Below are 20574 nucleotides of genomic sequence, written 5' to 3'. Positions count from 1 at the left end.
ATGGAACCTGGTGAGAGAATTTCTGACTCAAATCTTAATTATTTCACTTGTCTGCATCATGTCTGAGTTGCAAGCCTCTAATATGACTCACGGGGGAGGTGACATGATGTCAGCAGTGATTCTTGTTAATTGTTGAATCCTAACCAATTAAAGCTATTCAGATTTTGCCTTTGGAGTTTCGTGGTTAAAACGTGGACAGCGTCTGCAGTGTAGTCATCCCTTTTTGTCTGGCCGCACACAAACATTGAATCAGCATAAAGCAGAAAAATGGATCGTGCCTCTTGATGAGGTGGCAGCTGCACACACACACCACACACTTGCCTGCCCTTAAAAGCATCTTGCCGTGTGAGCAAATGAGAGAGAGCTCCCAGATTTTCCCATCATTCCTCCCTGTAATCCCCCCAGACCTCCTTCTGAGGGCTGAATTTGCACGATCGCACTCCTCGGGGGGTCAAGCACACGCACAGACACACATGCGAACAGAAACACATGCATGCTTGCAGGCTTGACAGTTTGTTTTGTAGATGGCTCTTCTGAACGTGTACTTAATTTATTTTTTTTTAACTGAATTATCTGTCTTTTCTAAGAGTTCATGCTATGATGCTAACAAACGCACACTCTGCCAACTGAGCCACCGCCGCTGTGCTCCGTTACATTTACTTTTGTAATTTTAGGGATAAATTGTACTTCACATCAGGAGTTTTCATGCGGCATACATTTTACTCTTACTTGAATATTTTAAAGAAGAAATGCTATTTTGAATGGGTTACATTAAGCTACATTCTGTCCTCTACTTTAAATAGAATCTATTCTTGCTTGCATGACGTATTTGCTTTGTTTTTTTCGAGAGACTTGTGCCACTTGTGCTCTTTTTCCAATCCAATGTAACCACTCCAGGCATTTAACTCCATTTCATCTCACCAATCAAACGCAGCCTGGCAGTCACACACAGCGTCTCTGCGGCTCCCGCACAGAAGCAAAGTTTTCAGAGTGACGCATTTACGTGAAGCGGGGCAGAAACAATGGAGGGAACAATGGCATGCGACTCACAGTCAGAAAAAGGCAGAACAGCTGGCCACATATTCTATTTGTGTACCTAGCCGACTAAGAAATAGAAAAGGTACGTCATACGCTGTCATCTGTGTCTGCTTAAAAATGTCCATTTTGTAGCCTACAAGAGTGTGTGTGTGTGTGTGTGTGTGTGTGTGTGTGTGTGTGTGTGTGTGTGTGTGTGTGTGTGTGTGTGTGTGTGTGTGTGTGTGTGTGTGTGTGTGTGTGTGAGGTGGGTAGACTGACGTGATCAACCAGAGCCAGTGGAGTGAATAATGTCTTCCCCCGACTTGGATGCAGTGGAATTTAGATGCTGCTCTTTGTTATGCTTAAGGTTAAGTAGTCCTTTCTGAGACACACACACACACACACACACACACACACACACACACACACACACAGATGCGCGCGCACACGAGGACCCTCAACCTCTTCTGCAGGTGCGCCCACAAGGATGCATTACACTGTTGATTCATGATTAAAAAAAAAATAAAAAAAATCAATGTAATATCCAATTCCAATTTTAACCGAATCAAAGCAATTGTTTGAATATGATGCTGACATGCACTTACAGCATTTTCAGATTGTACTCATCTGAAGTGGACTCAGATGCTTTGCTCATGACATTTTCTTCAGACATGCATGTGACTCACTAACATTTACTGCAACTATTTCAACCCTGTCTGTGACTTTGTTTTTGTTCTTCTCTCAGCTGTTTCATTTTAACCTGCCGCTTATCCTTTTGCTCCTTTGCCTATGTTTTCCTATTCTTTTGTGCAAAGTTGACTTTCTGAAAGGATCGCCAAAAAATGGAATATGTATGAATACTATCATGTACCATGATGTCGCTTCTTGAAGCCCGTTGCAGTGAAGAAGGATGTGCATGTTGTTTGGTCTCATGTGGCTATCTTAAGGCATTTTGTGTAGATCACTAATGGTTTTAGAAACAGATGGAAGTTGTATCAAGCGAAGGAATTGGTTATTTACTCCTAGGGGCATTTGCTATTTGAGCCTCGTTTCAAATGTTGCTATTGACCTGATGGCACATTGTTCCTCCCATCACAGCACATTTGATCTCGTAAAACTTGAATGAAGATTCCAAAAGGGGAGAAACAGATAATGATCAAAAGCATATTTAATAACAAAAACGTATGACCCAAAAAGTACAACAAAGGACGGTTGTAACAAAGAACCATGAAAAGGCAAGAACAAACCAAAAGCGGGTGCAAATGGCAAGGAACGAGAACAACGTAACTTACTTGTCAACTTAAAGGACAAGAAAATCCAATACATGAAGAACAGAAACCGAGGATACAGTACATCACAAAATACTATGAACTAACAAAAAGCCATGAGGCAAAAATGTTTATGCTGCCTTTACAGCAGCTCCTATATTTTGTTCTTCTACTTCTTCCTTTCATAACTTTGCTGCTGTGAATTGGGAATTTCTCCGTTGTGAGACTAATAAGATAAGGTTATCTTATCTTATGTCAACATCTAGAAAATGAACCACCTGGAGACAGTCGTGAGCAAGCCTAATAATCAGACAGCCAGTTGTTAACGTGGCATAGCTTATAAAAGCAGAAGTTACCTAGGGCAGATTCATGTCAGGTGCGGCTCATGTGGGAAACGTTGACACTCCCGTCTGAGACTGAAACACAAAGCAAAAAGGCACAGGATCAAGACACAAACTCGTCTCAACTAGTCCGTGACACAAAAAAAGTTGGGGACCACTGATGTACGGTACCTCTATTAATTTTAAGTCAGTAATTTGCACTGCACAATCTTTTAAGAATAGGACATGTGAATGGATTCAAGTATTTATTTCAAGGGAACCAGTGACAAGAGTCTCGTTGTTGCAAAGATGGAGAAGGTACAATTAACATCTACCAGCCGTTAAGATTCACATAACATAATTCTTGCTTTGTGTCCGCATTACATTATGGTTTCATATCCCCACTACGAGTGAAAATTGAACCCACATAAAGAGTGGGAATAAAAAGCAAAGCAACACTGCGAGTTGGGACCATTTGTTTTGATGTGGAAACATAATTACCGTGCATCCGCATAAAACAGCAAAATGTGTACTGCTCTCACTTGACTTCCAATTGACCTTGATTCAGCTGCACAAACACATTTCGCCCCCACAGACAGCAGACTCTGTCATCAAATATTTCAGGCAAGGTGATCAAAGGCAAACTAAACACAGTTGTCAGATCGAGAAAAAACAAGTGGCACGGTCCTATTCGTGTCATCATCTCTGACATGAAAAGCATATAACGTGGATGCCAGCCAGGGGCCGTTTATTGTGCCAAGTTATTCAATCTGGGTTGCTTGACCTACACCCGTGGAACAGGAAGTGTTCACTCGGGTACCCTATTTGAACACACCCAGCAGCTGTGTACATAGTGTACACACGTACACAAACACACACACACGCACACACTCACGAGACAGGGAGGAAATAAACACACGGAGCCCGACCGTGCTGCTCACACGCACATTCTCCCCATAATGAGGAAGTGTTGTTTTCTCATTTGATGTGACTCACGCAAACGGAGCCTTTTTAAATGGTGTCGCAAAACCTCAAGCATAACACGCGTACATGCGCATGCAAATACTCACACGCCAATTAGTCATTTTCTTTCTTCTTTGACACCCACTCCCGCGATTCTTTTTGTCACACTTGCACGCATACAGTAAACGTGTCAACTCAAATGAGCAAATGTGGCCAACAGCCATCGACAAAAAAAAAAAAGAGGTTAGCTTGGTTTTGACTTGCTTTTTTGAAGTCGAGGGCTACATTCTGACATTTGTCTCTACAAAGATAATGATACTCGGTTTTGATTGGGGCTGTCAAATATTAGCCAATAAAGTCAACGACGATTGTTCCAAAGCCTTTTAACAAGGCCTGTCACTTATCATTTTCAAATTTATAAGAAGCTATAAAAGTTAGGCCACCATCCTATTGTTGTGTTTGCTTTGGTGTCATCCTGTTAAATCATCCTGTTTATAAAAGTCAAAAATCATCTGTTGCATTTAAATGTATCTACCCGGCAGATCGAGATGAGATGATATTATTTCGTGCAACCACTGGATGAAATAAAATGGAATCAATTCTACACACCATTTTTTTTTTTCAGTGTACGCTCCCACAAAGCCAAGAGGCACAATGGGTAGCCGTGTGAAAGCATCTCTTTGCTGAACGCAATGAAAACATGTTGGTGAATGATCTTCACACGTTACAGACTGCTGGCCTGCCATTCGCATGTGCGGACGCACCGGCAACTGCAGTTAAGCTTTTATTGTCATCTACTTGACTGCAGACGTGGAAAAAGGACAGAGACCGGAATGCGCAGCGTCTGCAGGAGGAGAGAGAGCAGCTTGACAAGGAGGCAGAGCTACAGCCGACGATACACAACAACCAGCTGTTACTCTGACAGGACCAGCAGGACAGCACAACGCAAGATTGAAATCAATCAAATCAGTCTCATCATCGAATTTAAATGGAAGAATTAGAATTTAACTCATTCACTCCCAAAGACGTTTTTAAACGTCTTTTCAGACTTGGTCGAGAATTGGCTGGTACTGAATTAATAGTGTTGTGTCTTGTTGTGACTGTACGTTGTCAGTTGCAATGCCGTTGCCATGCGGCCTGATGTTATCACCTTTTTTGTGTCATATAAAACTGGGCGTGGCCTGATGTCTCCCGGTATTTAAACTCGAGTGGGCTCAGCGAGGCGTGGCGAGAACGTCAAGCTATCTTGCATGCCGACCGCATCCAGCGCTGCTCTCGATTGTTTCTTTGCATTTTTGTGTAATGCATCCAGCCCTGATTTCTGCTGTTACTTTGTATTTTTTGTATGTCAAGATTTTAACTGAGCCACTTCCATCTGCTCTCTGCATCTGCCCCTCACATGACGAACGGCGTCCATTTCCCCAATCTAATCTTGAATTCAAAATTAATTTTGAGAAAGACAGCACTTGTTTAATTTTAGAACATCTTTTGGCATTCAGTGACTTTAGAGCAGAGAGTTCCCATGTTGACGATCCGTTCAGTGCTTGGCTGATCAGTAATGCCCTGGTGTGATGCGTTTGTACAATATAAATGCTCCACTGCGTCAATAGAATGCCCCACAATGAAGGCACGCAGTCATTGTGTTTGTACCAAGGGAATAAGGTGGAAGAAGGATGCAGGAAAAGACAGAAGGTTGAGACACACAATGAAACCTTGGATAGTGGAACGAAAACTAAGAACAATGAAGCAAAACATCCTAAAAAATTTGCAAGGAAATATGTGGTTTGTTGTCCTCTTCTGGCAGTCAATTGAAGTACATGGGGGAAATACTTCTCGTGAAATATTTGTTGTTACACTGAATAGTCTCAACAGAGAAGGATGCCATTCATCAGACAGTCTCAAACCAAACGCAGAATATTGACTTGTCATTCTCGCTAGTGGGCAATTTGACTGTTTTGCCAGCAAAACACAACCGCTGGCGCTACAGCTGCGGCGCGCTCCTACAGACTTGCAGCAGATGGCAAGAGAGAAACCCTGAACTCCTTGACAAAGTGTGTTAAAAACTCCGTTAAAACAGAAGCGTGGAAGTGGATGCGAGTCGACGAACGTCAATTCTCAGCGAAGTCCCTCCCTCATTGCTGTCTCAACTCAGTCTGGCCACCCTGAAAACTCAGTCTGTCTGCGGAGACCATCCCTGACCTTTAACCTCATACTGACATCACTGAAGTCACATGACACACGAGACGACACAAACGACACAAACATCAGTACTTATTATATGTCCGCCTTGCGTGTTTTGTGCGTGGAAGCTGTGAGCGTGTACGATATCAGCATCTGTCCATATGAGGTTGTGCGACCACGGTTTGGCATGTGTTTGTGCGCCGCCACCGGAATGTGTTTTACAGTGTTGAATGAAAAGCAGTCTGCGTGTGATTTCGATGTAATAGCCTTGTAATCCCGCTCTCACTAAGGTGCCCCTAATGATGGCTGTCCCTCCCTTGCAGCTCGACTGGCGTGCACGGGATCACACACGTAGCACAGGGCTAGCTATTCGGCGCAGGCAGGAAGGAGAATATCCCCCGCAGCCAAGTGCGAGTGTACAAAATGACGCATGTGCACCTTAAAGTGTGACACATGGCTTTTGTGGCATAAAAAGCTCCACATATGTGGAGAATTACAGGCCTGTTAAGTAAACCACGCGAAGAGAATGAGAGTCATATAGCGCATCGTGTTTCACCGCATGATCGGGATTCCCCTCGAACCAAGCAGCAGATGTTGACATGGTCAAGTTCATATGCTCTAATGACACTAACATACTGCATGTATGCATACACGAATCCGAATGATTTATGAGTAAGACACGGTGCCGTGCTGTACCATGTGTGATCTGTGATTTATCGTGATAGATGAAGGAAAATGGATTTTTGCAACCAACTGGAAATTCCAACTCAGTCAAGTTGGTTTTTTTGGGTTTTTTTTACAGCATAGAATAAAGAAATCAGCAACACTCAAGACCAATCGACAATATTGACCTCTCAGACAGTTAGGTGGTTGCCATTGTAAGGAGACCCTCTTCTCCGTATTACACACGCCTGTGTAAGAAACAATTGTTGCATTCTGGCCTGAAGAATGCATGCAGTACAGTAGGCCTTATTGGCAAGAGCATGTCACATGTTTGTAATTACCACTAAACAAGACAGTAAGCAACGTTTATGGCCGTGGCCCATATTGGTTTGAAACACATGTCGAGAAAAATATGACCTGTAGCAACATTGAGATTTCTGACAAGCTGTCACACGATGAGTTCTACTTTGTAATCACACTTGATTTAGTGACAGGAACGTGGTGACTCCCACTTTTAAGATGTAAACAAAATTGTGGGTTTTTTTTTTTTTTTTCAACTTTTACTCATGTTTTAATGTTTCTGCTCTGGCACGTGTATCCCTGTACAACTGCAATGAGAGAGCAGAGAGGATTCTATTAAAACACCATTTAATCCTTGACACTCACTGGAAATGTGTCTATATGCTTTCAACCCATTTGGTTCATTATCTCTCCGGTGCAGTTGTTGAACATTCACTGCTCACACTTTTATTTTTGATCTGTTCTCGCTTAGCACTGACTGACTGATTTGAAATTACATGACTTGTATCTCCTAGCAAAAATGTCCTCTGCACTTCACCGGGCACACTTTTCAACCAAGTGTCAAGATTTCAGAAATGATTTCTCTGTGATGAAGTAGCCAAGGGATGGCTTTTTTAAGATAAGATAAGATAAGATATCCTTTATTTGTGTGTGTGTGTGTGTGTGTGTGTGTGTGTGTGTGTGTGTGTGTGTGTGTGTGTGTGTGTGTGTGTTTAAACCGCAGGGTGAGTGTGTGACTGATCCATTATGAACACTTTTAAACACCATTTTTTCCTGTTGCATTGGCGTGCAAGTGGCCCTGTTTGGATCTCCTTCATATCTTGCTCACCACACACACACAAACACACACGCACTCACACACACGCGACAGGGAGTGGTGTGCGTGTGTATGTACAACTAAGCTCTTGTTCGTCATAGGGTGTCCCTGAACGCCTTCATCCCGCGTCGTTATGGCCATGCCGGAATTTTGCCATCCCATAAGCCCTCCCACACACCATAATTAAAGTCACCCGGGCAACGGGAGAAAGAATGCTCAGTATTCTTGTTGTTGTGGTAACTGCGTGAGTGCGAGAGCGGGGAGGTGCTGGTCGTAGGTGTTGGTTAATGATGGAGACAATGAGGCCTCAGTCTGCCACCTCATGCAGTGTGCTAATGAAAACGATAAAACAAGCACGTGTATGTGTGTGTGTGTGTGTGTGTGTGTGTGTGTGTGTGTGTGTGTGTGTGTGTGTGTGTTATTCCATAACTTTTGTGTGATTAGGGCGATCGTACCATTGTGTCAAAAGGACCCAATTATGTACATCAATGGAAGATCCAACTGATACTACCCCTACAGGATTACAACCACCCAACGCCTCGCCTCAATTGTCTGCTGGTTGTTTTAAGCGTACACAGTCACATAACTGTGATGGCAACATGCAAAAAAATTGCTTCATGTTTAATCATACTTTATCTAGATTGTGTTTTTGACAAAAAAAAAATGTGTGCCTGTACTGTATGTTTTTATGCAACTCAATGTGGAGTGGAATGGGGTGTGGGGTGAGTACTGTTTGGTCATTCAGTTGCTTGTTCTAGGCGAAACTGTAGCCAAGCCTTTTATTTTCTATAGCAGTTGTCCTCACTAATGTCACGGGTGAGATGGAGCCTTTCCCATCTGACGTTGGGCAAGTAACTGGACACACCCTGGAATGGTTGTAATCAATCACACCGCACATATAGACAATTATAGACAAGTTATGGAATCGACGCTCAACCGAGGATGCATTGGATTGAGAAAAAAATGAGTAACCGGAGAAACCCCACGTAAACGCAGAGGAAGTCGAGATTCGAACTCACGACTTTAGGGGCAGGTGACAAACCACGTTTGAACCTGTAACCAATATTGTAAATTCAATAGTTATTGAGTGCTGCAATATATGAAATGTTGGGTCGTACTTCCCTCTGCTGTTTGTCCAGAACTACTGCAACGCATCGGGCTGAACAATGTATAGAATTGTACTTTATTGAACATGCCACACGCTAAATTCATAACAATTATAAATTTTATCAGATAATTTGACTATAGATGCGCAATAGTGTTGTATTTAATGTAAGATGACAAAACTATATTAATAAAGATAAAATATCGCATTAGATGTCCCATTTTGAAATAATGAAGATTGTCTAAATGTCTATAAAACCATTTCGTGAGAGTTTATATTATGAGCGTTTGTGTGTGTGTGTGTGCGTGTGTGTATGTGTGCGCGCGCGAGAACGTGAGAGAACATATAGGCGGATGAATATGTACCAGACCTAAGAGTAAAAAGTCTCTAACTTCCCGTAACTTACGTCATTTGAGCAGTAGGGACTTCCACTTTCCTCGGGTTAAATTTGAATGTTACCTGCACAGCGAATATGTCGTTTTCTTACGGCTTCGCTGTCCGTTGTCTGAGCGCAAAACGATTGCTTAAAGTGTTACGTGTGTGTGTGTGTGTGTGTGTGTGTGTGTGTGTGTGGTGCTGCACAGATATTCATTTTGTCGTCTACACGCATTGCGGATTTAATTTGGGCGAGTTCAGAAATACAATAATACAGAAGCAGATTGGGGCCATGCCAGGGAAAAAACACGAAACTGATGTAAAAACGTGAAAATGGTCATGTAAAAACATGAAAATTATTATATAAAAACCTTAAAAGTACAAAATATGATGACGACGACCTCACGGAGGACTCCCCAATTTCTGTCGCGACCTTAGTTCCGTCCTGGAACTGGACGCACAGGCACGTGCTTCCGAATGCAAAGGCACGAAAAATTGGATTTGCTGAGCTTGTCACGAAATCGCGGTGTCCCAGAAGATTTCCTCATGCATGGAGCAAAAACATAAGTAAGTGTATTTTTACGTTGCCCGTAGTTTTTACGTGATAATATCACGTTTTTATATGACAATTTCCACGCTTTTACATGACATGTTTCGTGTTTTTTTTTCTTGGTTTGGTAGCAATATGCTTCCGCACAATAATATTTTAACAAACAAAAATCTCACACTACCCAAACACACAAGCACACACACAAACTATCTCCCTTTTCACCGAAAACCCTCTTGATTTTTTTCTGTGAGAGGTAAAATTTTGTTTTTGGTCAAAACAGCCATTCATCTATCCATTATCTGATCTACTTAACCTCCTAAGGGTCGCGGGGCATGCTGGAGCCTCTCCCAGCTGTCTTCGGGCAGTAGGCGGGTTACACCCTGACACCCTCCATCCAATCGCAGGGCACACATAAGCAAACAACAATTTACACTCACAATCACACCTGAGGACATTTTAGAGTGTTGAATTAACCTACCGTGCATGTTCTTGGAATATGGGAGGAAAGCGGTTATAAATTGGCTTCATGTCGAATCATACTTGATGTTTTTCCAGACATTTTAAAAATTATTGAGATATGCTGTCATAGCAGAGGGCTTTGTGCATGCACTCTCATTTAAAGCATGAATAGTTTTCTTTGGGTTGCAAAATAACATGTACCTCTCTCTCTCTCTCTCTCTCTCTCTCTCTCTCTCTCTCTCTCTCTCTCTCACACACACACACACGCACACACACACACACACACACACACACACACACACACACACACACATACGCTAATACGAATCAAATACATTTATTTTATTAAACAAAAGCCCTGTTTCGTTTTGGGTGTGTGGTAGCTCTTTGGTGAGCGTAAATGTTATTGGTTGCTTTGCCGTACAATAACTTGTACTTATAATTTAAAATACGAGCGTTGCGAAACTACTTTTCGTCTCGGATGTACACTAACGTCTGCGCCCCAACAGCTTTGTGACGTCAGCATCTCAGTCCGGCATCCTGTTCCGTTTCGTAGCTGACTGATAGCCTCCGCCGTCGTCGTTATTTCCCGAAAGAAGATGGCCGCAGGTCCCCTTTCGGTTTCTTCAACCGCATCGACTACCAACGATGGCATCCTCATTGGTGACAAAGTTTACTCCGAAGTTTACCTTACGATCGACAACTCTCTTATCCCCGAGGACAGGCTCTCTCCGACGCCGTCAATGCTCGACGGCCTCGACCTCCACACCGAGACCGACCTTCGCATCCTGGGATGTGAGCTGATTCAGTCGGCGGGCATCCTTCTCCGTTTGCCTCAGGTTAATAGCCTCAAGTCGCTTGAAAGCCATATCGCGTTTCTGAGATCCATGGTAGTTGGCAAACAAATGGGCGACGGCCTGTTAGCTGCTAGTTTGCTATGTCGCTGGCGTGGTGGAGTCAAAATGGCGTCGGCCCATTGTGCTCTTTCCACGGAAAACTTTAAAAATAAACGTATTCTATGTTTTCAACAGGTGGCGATGGCAACGGGGCAGGTGCTTTTTCATCGTTTCTTTTATTCCAAGTCCTTCGTCAAGCATAGTTTTGAGGTAAGTTTCCAGACTGTTGGTGCGGTCTCATGCTAGCGTGTCGTTGGTGGAACGTTGGCGGGCGCCATGTTGGACACTTTCAAACGCTGCTTAATCCTCCCTTATCTGTTCCAATAATTCCCACAATCTCCTTAAGAAATGACCACTATCAATTAATAGCTTTTAAAATCCACGGCAACGTTGTGCCGTTTTTGTCTTTGATTATATTTGTGGTGTTTTTGTCTCGATTTCTACGACCCCTTTCTTGCAACCGTGTGCTTCATTTTGTATTTAGATTGTTGCAATGGCATGTATTAACTTGGCCTCCAAGATTGAAGAAGCACCCAGGCGAATAAGAGATGTCATCAACGTTTTTCATCACCTCAAGCAGATTAGAGTGAAAAAGTAAGTATCTGCGCTTTTTAACACTTCCCTCTTGTTGAAAATCTCTCTCTCCTGGTTGGAACATGTTTCAGTCTAGGGCTGGACGATTATGGCGAAAATGATTATTGTGAATGAGACCGAAATCACTCTTACTGAAATTATTATTCATTGATTTCAAATATAGTGTTTATTAAACTTCTAAAACTCAACTACTCCAAACTATTATCATAGCCACTGGTCCATTCACTGAAGACTCTTCTTTTTGTCAAGTATAAAATGACTTGGTCAACATCATGTGAAATTCAAACCTCTTGCATTTTCATTCTGCTTCCTTCACGCCGTTGGTACCTTGGATCAATGCATATAAAAAAGCTTGGAATAAGCACTACCCATATCTCTTAACCATATTTGTTTAGCAGTAATTATTTTGCCATGACTGGGAATTCTAATGCTAGCATTATTTTTGCTGGTTGCACAGTAAGTTAGCAGTGAATTTGGTTATTTTAGTGTGATATATAGGCTGCCATGTTATGGTTCAACTGGCTTCCACAATGGTTGAACTTGTTTGTTTTCTCTCTTATTAGCACCCCCCCCCTCCCACACACACACACACATTTTCTTACTGCAACCATCACCTTTTATTAGTGTGGAGCCCGAATCATTTTGCTAATTATTTTTGTGTTTCACAAGTTTTATAGAACATTTTCAACAACGTTAGTACCAGCGTTGTTTTTAAAATGAAGCATGTTTTGTCTTTACATATACAATGTGCGTAGGGTAATTCTTTTTGATACATGTGTAATTTTACAGTAAACTCCCAACTGGGGTGTCGTTAAACAGCTTAAAGCACGCTCAGGGACGGCAGAATCTCATACGTTACGCGCTTGCTATGGTAGCAGTATGGTGCATTCAGGGTACTTTGACATAAGAAACTTGTAATGTCATTCTGCACCTTCATGTTTTGTTTTTACTAGAAAGTTAAAAAAAAATGAGAAGCCAATATCAAAATCGGATTTAAATTTTGATTATCGTCCAGCCCTATTTCAGTTACTTTTCACGAGGAATTGTGATTTTTTTTATTTTTATTTAATATTTTTTGTGTGTAAGTCAACAAAAGTGCCCTTCTGTTTAACCTTGTATTTTAAAACAATGTTTAAACCCATCACTTTTCCCCTCACAAGTGTACATTTGCAGATGTAACACTTATGTTTTGATTGCCACTTAAATTTGTGTCTCACAAACACTGAAGAGCCTCATAGGCCATAGCACCACTGCTTTGGCAGTGTGAGCATTTAGTTGTGATTAGAAGTGTGTTCATGGCAGCACTATAAGACCTCGGCATTAACTTGGCTTCTTTTTTCCCTTGCAACCAACTAACAGCGACCAGCTACATTTACCAAAGCCTGGGTGATGTGGAATGGTACGTAAGATGAAGCAGTCGGCATGACAACCATGATCCAAGGGGGCCTATCTCCTCGCCCAGGCCCCTTCCTGTGGGAGACGCCCGTGGTCTGCGCCACCTCGGGGCACTGGGATCGGGGATGACAGGTTGGCCGGAGGTCCTTGGCCCCCTGGGCACCTTGAAGACTCCTGTGGTTCAGTCTTAAGCTTTGAGTATCTGTCCGTCAATCTGCAGACTGCTGGGTAACGTAGTTCTCTCTTGACTACTGCTTACCATGCATTTTGATTGTGTGATTAGTGCAAAAGCCCATTCACTCGCTGTCGCCTGCGACTATTTTCGAAATGTCACCATGTTCGTTGCCAAAAATGAGCCAAGTTTTTGTGGCTTAGGTACGAATGTAACTTTGATTACATACCTACGTATGTAGCGTTAGCATTGTTGTTTGTGGTCAAATTTTTTCTTAATGTAGAATTGTACCGTTGACCTAAGCATGGGAGTTCTTGAAATGACGTTCAGTCTAGCATCTATACGATTCGTTATTATGCTTCACTTGAAGTTGGAATCCCACAGTCTGAAGTGGTACGGGCACTTAAACACGTTTCGTTTTGGGACTCAATAGTTTGCTTTTGAATTAACCCTTCTCTAACATTCCAATGGCATTGCTAAAATCATTTTCTAATGTGTCTCACCCCACGTCTGTTTATTTTTGTTCGTTTGGTGAACCTGCGAATTTAATGTTAGCGTTTCGCGACCGAAGCATCTTGACGTGTCTCAAGAGTCAGTCATAGACTTCGAAAACTAGGAGAATCCAGTCACTTTTTTAAAAGAAAATCTTTTTCAACCTTGGAAAATACATTAACCCGAAGTACTTTTCAAGTTTTTGTTTTCTCACATATGCCGCCTGCCGCTGCTCGGTCCAAAGTGGCCCATGGCCAGGGTGGTTGGGCACCACTGTTATGTGTCCTACCTAAATATTTTCTTGTTATCCCTTTGCCCATTTGAAGCGAGAGTCATCCAACCTAGAGACGATTTTAAGATGTTAGATGTCATAGGGAACGCGTGGTTTTAGATGTTGTGTGCAACGACCATGGATGATATTTCAATGGTATGACAGGCTGTGACTGAGTTTGACAGCGACAGATCCTCTAGACTTGCAGAACCACAGGAGTCCTCAAACCCCAGCAGACAGTGAGGCATGCAGTCAATAAATCTGCTGAGTTGGTTGGAATAGAAAAAAGAACACTAGAGTATATTGAAACAGAAGGGTTCTTTCCTTTTTGGGTGGTTTTGAGGTTCTCAAAGGAAGGGAACGATCTTTTATTTTGATTCCATTGTAAAATAGGACTCCAAGTTCATTGATTCTTGATCAGAACTACATAAACACCAAAAATCAAGTCATCAAAGCTGAGCGGCGTATACTGAAGGAGCTGGGCTTCTGTGTGCATGTCAAGCATCCGCACAAGGTGAGGTTACACCCTACACAGGAGTTGTCAACTTGTCTAGTTTTGCAGTCATCTCTCCATCTATAACAAATTGCGCAACTTTTTTTTCTTGTCCAGATAATTGTCATGTACTTGCAAGTCCTGGAGTGTGAAAAGAACCAAACGCTGGTCCAGACTGCCTGGTAAGTTTCGTCTTTTGTTTTCCACCTCACCTTCAGCTACTTCCTCTCTTGTGTCAGAGACAAGTTTCAGCAGACAGACACAGACCTGGGCTAAAGATGAACCTTTGAAATGCTTAAAAGGCCACCCGATTATGTCCAGGGACATCATTAAAGCTCGTTTGGGTGAAAAGCTGTATCTTCCAGCAGTGCTAATTAAGCATCCTCGTAAAACTGTTTGCCCGGGTCTACTCCCATTTGATCCAGTTCACGTATTGCTGTGCTTTGTATTATTGCACCCATGCGACGTCTCTCACACGCGTGCCCTTATGTGACCTTGCTGTAAATTGATAATGGTGTCAGGGAGCGTGATTTAACTTTGTCCTTTCTCTCTACTCTTTGATTAAAGGGTAGTCCGTGCTGGTAAGTCACATAAAGAACCTCTGAACTCTGCCTCCTCCAACCACATGACCTCAGGAAGCCTCCCCCCTTTGGCTGGCAGCCAGTCCCAATGCTGAGACTCGTTGCTGGGGGTGCTCGGGCCTTTCCCAACAGCCTACATCGTCTTATTTTCTCTTGGCTCTTCACAAGGATTTGTATTTTTTTTTTTTTTTTTTGTGCCAAGGCTTTCAGGATCACATTGTTCAAATTTTTTTTCACCACTTTCTAGTCTACTTTTAAGCATTGACCACAATTACTTTTTTGGAGCAGGTAAAAATTGAACAGTATTAGTGTGTCATGTCCCCAACTGACGTGTTGTCCAGACATGTCTGTTTTGCAGGCGGATCCAGTTCTCAGGTTTTGCCTCCCAGGACCCTTCTTGCTCGACATCAGACACAATTCAAGTTGGCATGTTGTCTTGCTGGCATAGTTTTTTCATGCTGAGCCATTAAAGTATCTTGTGGCTCATTCAATGATCCGTAACCCCTGAGCCTGCGAAATAACGGCGTTAATTAAATGAGTAAACCACACGTTGAATGTACACTGGAGAAGCATTGCAAAGAATTTTTTTTCTTTGTATTTTTGCCTGGCCAAGCATTCAAATGTTGTGGGGGTTGGTTTGCAGGTTCTTTTGAGTTGCTTTTTACCATGTGGATCCTTTTAGACTCCCTCCTTTTTGTTTTCAACTTTTTTTCTGCTTGCCTCCCAAAGACATTGATTACTCATGTTGCCCAATATACATCCCATTTTTGAATGTCACCGCATTTAGTTTATCCTTTGAAAAATTAAATGTGCAGGCTTTTTTTGCACAGCAATTTCACTCAACCAAGGCAGCACTCCTTAGACCATAGTCTGGTGGATAATACGTGTCTTGTTGGATAATACGTTACGGTGACAGTTTGGCCTCGTAAGCTTGCACACTGCTGGCTTCCCCAAAACGGGCTGGCTTCTGTGCATGTCAACCTTAAATGCTTTTTTGCTTCCATGTCCCTTCAGATCTAAAAATCTGAATGTGGCAACTGTGGTGTAGGTACTTTTTTTTTTTTAAACATTTCAATGTGTGCATGTTCCCCATGGCATGTCATCATCACCTCGACTGCTCATGGCAGGGTGTAGTGTCGGGCTGGCAGGCCTTCAGACGGAAGTTGTGACAAACAATACTCCCAAGGATACCCAGAGAGAAATGGACAAAGTTAAATATGACGGATACTACAAAAGCCTCACTTGCATCCCATCTAGTGGGGAATTGTTCGCTTTAATTCAGCTCCTGCTATACAATGGTACCTCAAATTTGACTTTCCTGAACATTTCCCATAAAGATATGTAATGTATAGAAACATTTATTCCAGAGTGAACACCATTCAACCTTTAAATGTACTAGCAACATTTTGTACAATTTTAATAGTTTGTAACGCAAGTAAGAGGTCGAAGCATCTGATAGGGACATTTTGGAGAAAAATACAATAGTGTCACTGGCAACTGGCATGAAAATCTCAATATTTTCGTCATCTTTATCCACAGTTGATGCTTGTCACAGTAGCCAAATCAAATGCCGCTGTTCACAAAAACAAACAAACGGAAGCTTCAGCAAGCAAATGTACGAAGTAAAAACCACAAAACAAGCAACCATGCCTAACAACTTGACATAAAATATTTCTGATCAGTTGTCCATGACTGCTGATGTTGAATATCACGACACCTACCTACTCCTTGAAGCTGGATTGAATTACTTTCAGTGAGTCTGCTGTAAGTGTTCTGATATTGACCTCGCGGTAAAGACTCAAAAACGGCTTGCGCACACACAATCCCAGTTCCTTGTCACGAATCAGGAATTAGTCCCCGCTGATGTGAAATGCCTGCCCCAAATTTCCAATATTAAAAGCATATTTTACGCAGGCACCTGAACTAGCTTTATAGTGCTGCTCCTTTGAGGTACCACTGTAGTCCGCAGCAGTTTGGTTAATGCTGAGTCAATGTCCATCTTTGAAGCCGTTAGGACGGAAGTGGCTTTGTTTAGAGAAGATGCTATGTTTTTGTTTGCTCTTCTTTGTCTTTCAAGGAATTACATGAATGACAGCTTGAGGACAAACGTGTTTGTACGGTTCCAAGCAGAGACCATTGCCTGTGCCTGCATATTCCTTGCTGCCCGAGCTCTACAGGTGAGAGAATTAGAAGGCACATTGTGCTTAAAAATGTACGTAGCCCATCCCTGGTCCCAGGTTACGAGGGAAAAAAAATCTTATTTGCTCATCCTTACCCAGTTTACCAATCTGACCTAATTTTAATCAAATGTACCCCAAGTTTAGCATGTCTATCAGAACAGTGTACACGAAGAAAAGCGTAATGCTGCCCATAAGTAGCACATAATACGTTAACATATTTGTCCTGGCAGTTATAGCATGTGTGATTGCTGAACAGAGTACCTGTACTGCATTTTGCCCAACTCTGGCGAGTGCCAAAGTGTTTTGAGGGTTTTGTGCGCAACATGCCGGCAGGTGGTTCCTTATGCAAGCGCTCACCGCCAATTGTCGGTTTCACAGAGAGCTATAAAACGCTACCAATTCAGCATGACCTCACGCTGCCTTTTCATCTTTGTGTGGACCGTGTTGGTTGTTTTCTTATCGATGTGAGGTTACAGATCAGCAAATACTTTTTTAAAACCTCACGCCCTGACAACCGGGTGGGCTCTAGAATTTTGAAGTAGCTCCGGTTTTCTCTCCCAGATCCCCCTGCCCTCCAGACCTCAGTGGTACATGCTGTTCGGAGCAAGCGATGACGACATTAAAGACGTCTGCGTCACCACCCTTAAACTCTACACAAGGAAGAAGGTATAACATTAAACACATACATTTACTGCATTGAACCACCATTAGCAGTGTTGAAGAAATGTGAGTCAGTGGTCCAAAATGTGCATATTTGATGTGCAATCTGTTGACTGACAGCACAACTTGTTCCGCAGCCCAACTATGAGCAGCTGGAGAAGGAAGTGGACCGGAGGAAGGTGTCCTTGGCCGAAGCTAAGCTAAAGGCCAAGGGCCTGAATCCAGACGGCACGCCAGCACTAACCACTCTGGGGGGCTTCTCACCTGCTTCAAAACCCTGTTCCCCAAATGTGGTCAAAGTGGAAGAGAAGTCCCCCAACAGCCAAACGGTCAAAACTGTTAAGAAGGAGCCAGAGAGCCGCACGCAGATGACAAAAAGTCCCCACAACGGGTGAGAAATGCTGCCGTGACACATTATTGCTGTAACTTTAATTTGGGGGTGAACAGTGTAGGTTGGGGTTAGCAGAGTTGAGTGTTTGAGAGGGCTGCACAATATATCAGAGAAAGAAATATTGTCATTGCGATAATGGCCCGAGCAGTATGCATATCGCAAAGACGTCCAATAATTTAAATCTGGAATTGTATGCTTTTCTGTCTTTGACCAATCATATGCATAAGTTGAATGCTCATCGCCATTCAAGAGGTGAACAGTATCTAGGGGCATTCCGAACATTTTTTTAATTCAAAAACTATCTCTCTATTCACGGGGTACTGGTACCTTGTGGCATCTAGGTGAAGAACGCTTGGTTGCCCATCACTGTATGTTGCTTGCATAGATCGACAATGACACATTTTAGTGAATTGATTGTGAATTTCTTAACGCTTTCTTTTTTCCCCTCTTTGGGTCAGAATGAGGAAGGAGGCAAAGATCGGGAGGAATAGCCGGAGCGGCAGCCGTTCACGATCCAGAACGCGTTCCCGTTCCAGAACGCGTTCCCCTCGCAGGCAGTAAGTCAAATACGATGGTCACGTGCCACGGCCGCTATGTTGCTCACCTCCCTTTTCTTGCCATTCCTCTTCCAGTTACAACAGCCGGCGCAGTCGCTCTGGGACATACAGTTCTCGCTCACGCTCGCGATCCCACAGCCGGAGTCCCTCGCCTCGGAGACAACCGCCCTCGCCTCTCCTCCCTCACCTCAAATCCAAGGCAGCCCACCACAGCAACAGCGATTCCAAGACCGGCGGACGTCACAACAACAACAACGGTGGCGGTGGCCACCACAAGAGAAAACGCTCACGTTCTCGTTCCCGCTCTCGCACGCCACTCAAAACCGAAAGGGAGCGGGACCGAGAGAGGGACAGGGACAGGGATCGCGGCGCCTTTGACACGTCCTCGAAGAAGCACAAACACGAGCGCAGCGCCGGACATCGAGGAGACAGGCGAGACGGGGAGAGGTCACGGTCATATGACAGGGACAGAGAGCGCGAGCGTGCTCACAAGGGCAAACATCACAGCAGTAGTAGCGGACATTCGGGACACGGAAGACACAGACGCTGACACTCGCTTCGGCAACGATGCTTTTCCAAAATGTAAATAATTTCAGGAGTGCACAAGACAGCGTTGACGTTTGGGATTCCTGCTTTGTTTTCCGGGTTTCCCAAACGCATCTTTCATTTGACTCAAAAGACGTCTTTAACAGGAATGCTCATTTTCATACCTTTGTGGTAGCAGACCGAAATTTGTTTTGTTGCCAGAAGCCGCCATCCGGTGTGTCAAGTCCTCTGTTCATGTCACACACCTGCTAACATTTAGCTTCGATGTGGACTGTGCGAGGACCCACCAACTGTGGCTTGGCGAAATGTCGCTTCACGTTGCATCACGTTGCCCTGCCTGCCCGAGCTGATCGATTCAAGTAGCAAAGCATCTATTTACAGTGTAAAGTTGGATTGATGTCCACTGGTATAAATGTCAATGCTTTAATTTTTTAAAGCGATCTGCACAGTGGATAGCTTGGATGAAAATGTCAAAAGCATTCAGTAAAGCGCAGAATTTTACAGGCGGGTCTTTGGTCTGTTTTTTTTTTTTTTAAGACCAGTTATTCTTTACATATTGTGATGCAGACTTAAATTTAAAGAACAAATTGGGGCTGTCAACTGGTTACACTGGTTTTAGTATACAAATATTCATGTCTAATTTTTATTCAATAAATAAGTTGAAGCACTAAATTGGTTATTTTTTTTCCTCCACCAGCTACCACTATGAATAGACACTGCATGTACCACCAATTTTAAGAGGATACCCCTTGAATGATTTGAGTAGCAATGCGGATATTAGCGTGCCTCGCAAAAACGCAGTAAGTGAAATGCACGCCAGGGGGTGCAATCGCTTCTCGTGTTTGGGGGTGAATTTCCGGCATCACTTAGTTGCTCAGATCACAAAAATACGCGACATTGTCGATTTGTCTCGCGTTTAACGAATGGTGCTGGATTACAACCAACTCCATTAAAATGAGCCCACAATAGGCTGGACCTGGTGATGGAGAAAAGAAAAAAAATGGTGTCAAGATGTATCTGACTGGCTATGGTCTCATTTCAGTAGCATTATAAATTGGTGCATGCTTATTTGACATACTGGCATTTCCTCTTATCCTGTAAAGATAATCTTATCCTATGCAGTTGCCGCCTCGGTCTCGTGTGGTAAATGTGCTTCTTGAAGTGGTTGGATTTGCCTTGATAGGAGACGGAGGACGGCATGTTCACAATTTGAGATGTGTTGTGCTCCATTTTGCATTTTCAAATGGTTCGGGTTTTTGATTTGAGGACCGTGACCACACCGTTGGACGTTGAGCACATTATCTGTGCGGTAAACAAAACAAAAAACA

The 20574-nt window shown here is 43.1% G+C and overlaps 1 protein-coding gene and 2 long non-coding RNA genes across 5 annotated transcripts in view; 2 read left to right on the top strand and 1 right to left on the bottom strand.

Annotated features, from left to right (window-relative positions):
• LOC109512908 (uncharacterized) overlaps positions 1-1187 on the top strand; it is a 63269-nt gene extending 62082 nt beyond the window's left edge. The window contains exon 14 of the long non-coding RNA XR_002167622.1: positions 898-1187. This is a non-coding gene — a long non-coding RNA (uncharacterized LOC109512908). The remainder of the gene's footprint in view (positions 1-897) is intronic.
• A 5356-nt stretch (positions 1188-6543) lies between these two features.
• Positions 6544-9185, bottom strand: LOC109512849 (uncharacterized). The gene is made up of 2 exons (XR_002167601.1): positions 7468-9185; positions 6544-6690 (listed from the first exon to the last, which is right to left on the bottom strand). It is a non-coding gene; the product is annotated as an uncharacterized LOC109512849 (long non-coding RNA).
• Positions 9186-10389: 1204 nt separating this feature from the next.
• On the top strand, positions 10390-19918 carry ccnl1a (cyclin L1a). 3 transcript variants are annotated; one of them, XM_019864887.1, is made up of 10 exons: positions 10432-10857; positions 11050-11124; positions 11399-11508; positions 14232-14352; positions 14449-14513; positions 16990-17089; positions 17654-17758; positions 17890-18143; positions 18602-18700; positions 18776-19918. In XM_019864887.1, exons 1-10 carry the CDS (start codon positions 10618-10620, stop codon positions 19248-19250), a joined length of 1644 nt encoding a protein of 547 aa, XP_019720446.1. In that variant the 5' UTR covers positions 10432-10617; the 3' UTR covers positions 19251-19918. The 3 variants fall into 3 exon arrangements, with proteins under 3 accessions (XP_019720448.1, XP_019720449.1, XP_019720446.1); XM_019864890.1 differs by lacking the exons at positions 17654-17758; positions 17890-18143; positions 18602-18700; positions 18776-19918 and adding an exon at positions 14899-14912 and having other exon boundaries at positions 10393-10857; positions 16990-17071; XM_019864889.1 differs by lacking the exons at positions 16990-17089; positions 17654-17758; positions 17890-18143; positions 18602-18700; positions 18776-19918 and adding an exon at positions 14899-16215 and having other exon boundaries at positions 10390-10857.
• The last annotated feature ends 656 nt before the right edge of the window (positions 19919-20574 follow it).

The sequence above is a fragment of the Hippocampus comes genome, unplaced genomic scaffold, assembly GCF_001891065.2.
Source record: "Hippocampus comes isolate QL1 unplaced genomic scaffold, H_comes_QL1_v1.1 scaffold276, whole genome shotgun sequence".
In the NCBI taxonomy this organism is placed as follows: Eukaryota; Metazoa; Chordata; class Actinopteri; order Syngnathiformes; family Syngnathidae; genus Hippocampus; species Hippocampus comes.
Note: the sequence above shows the minus strand (reverse complement) of the source record. Positions and strands in the feature narration are given on the sequence as shown.

Bases quoted from the DNA above. Each gene is read 5' to 3' on its own strand.
- ccnl1a (XM_019864887.1), top strand. From the start codon at position 10,618: ATGGCCGCAGGTCCCCTTTCGGTTTCTTCAACCGCATCGACTACCAAC. The intron at 10,858-11,049 runs GTTAATAGCCTC...TGTTTTCAACAG, and splicing joins TCCTTCTCCGTTTGCCTCAG to GTGGCGATGGCAACGGGGCA. The intron at 18,701-18,775 runs GTAAGTCAAATA...TTCCTCTTCCAG, and splicing joins ACGCGTTCCCCTCGCAGGCA to TTACAACAGCCGGCGCAGTC.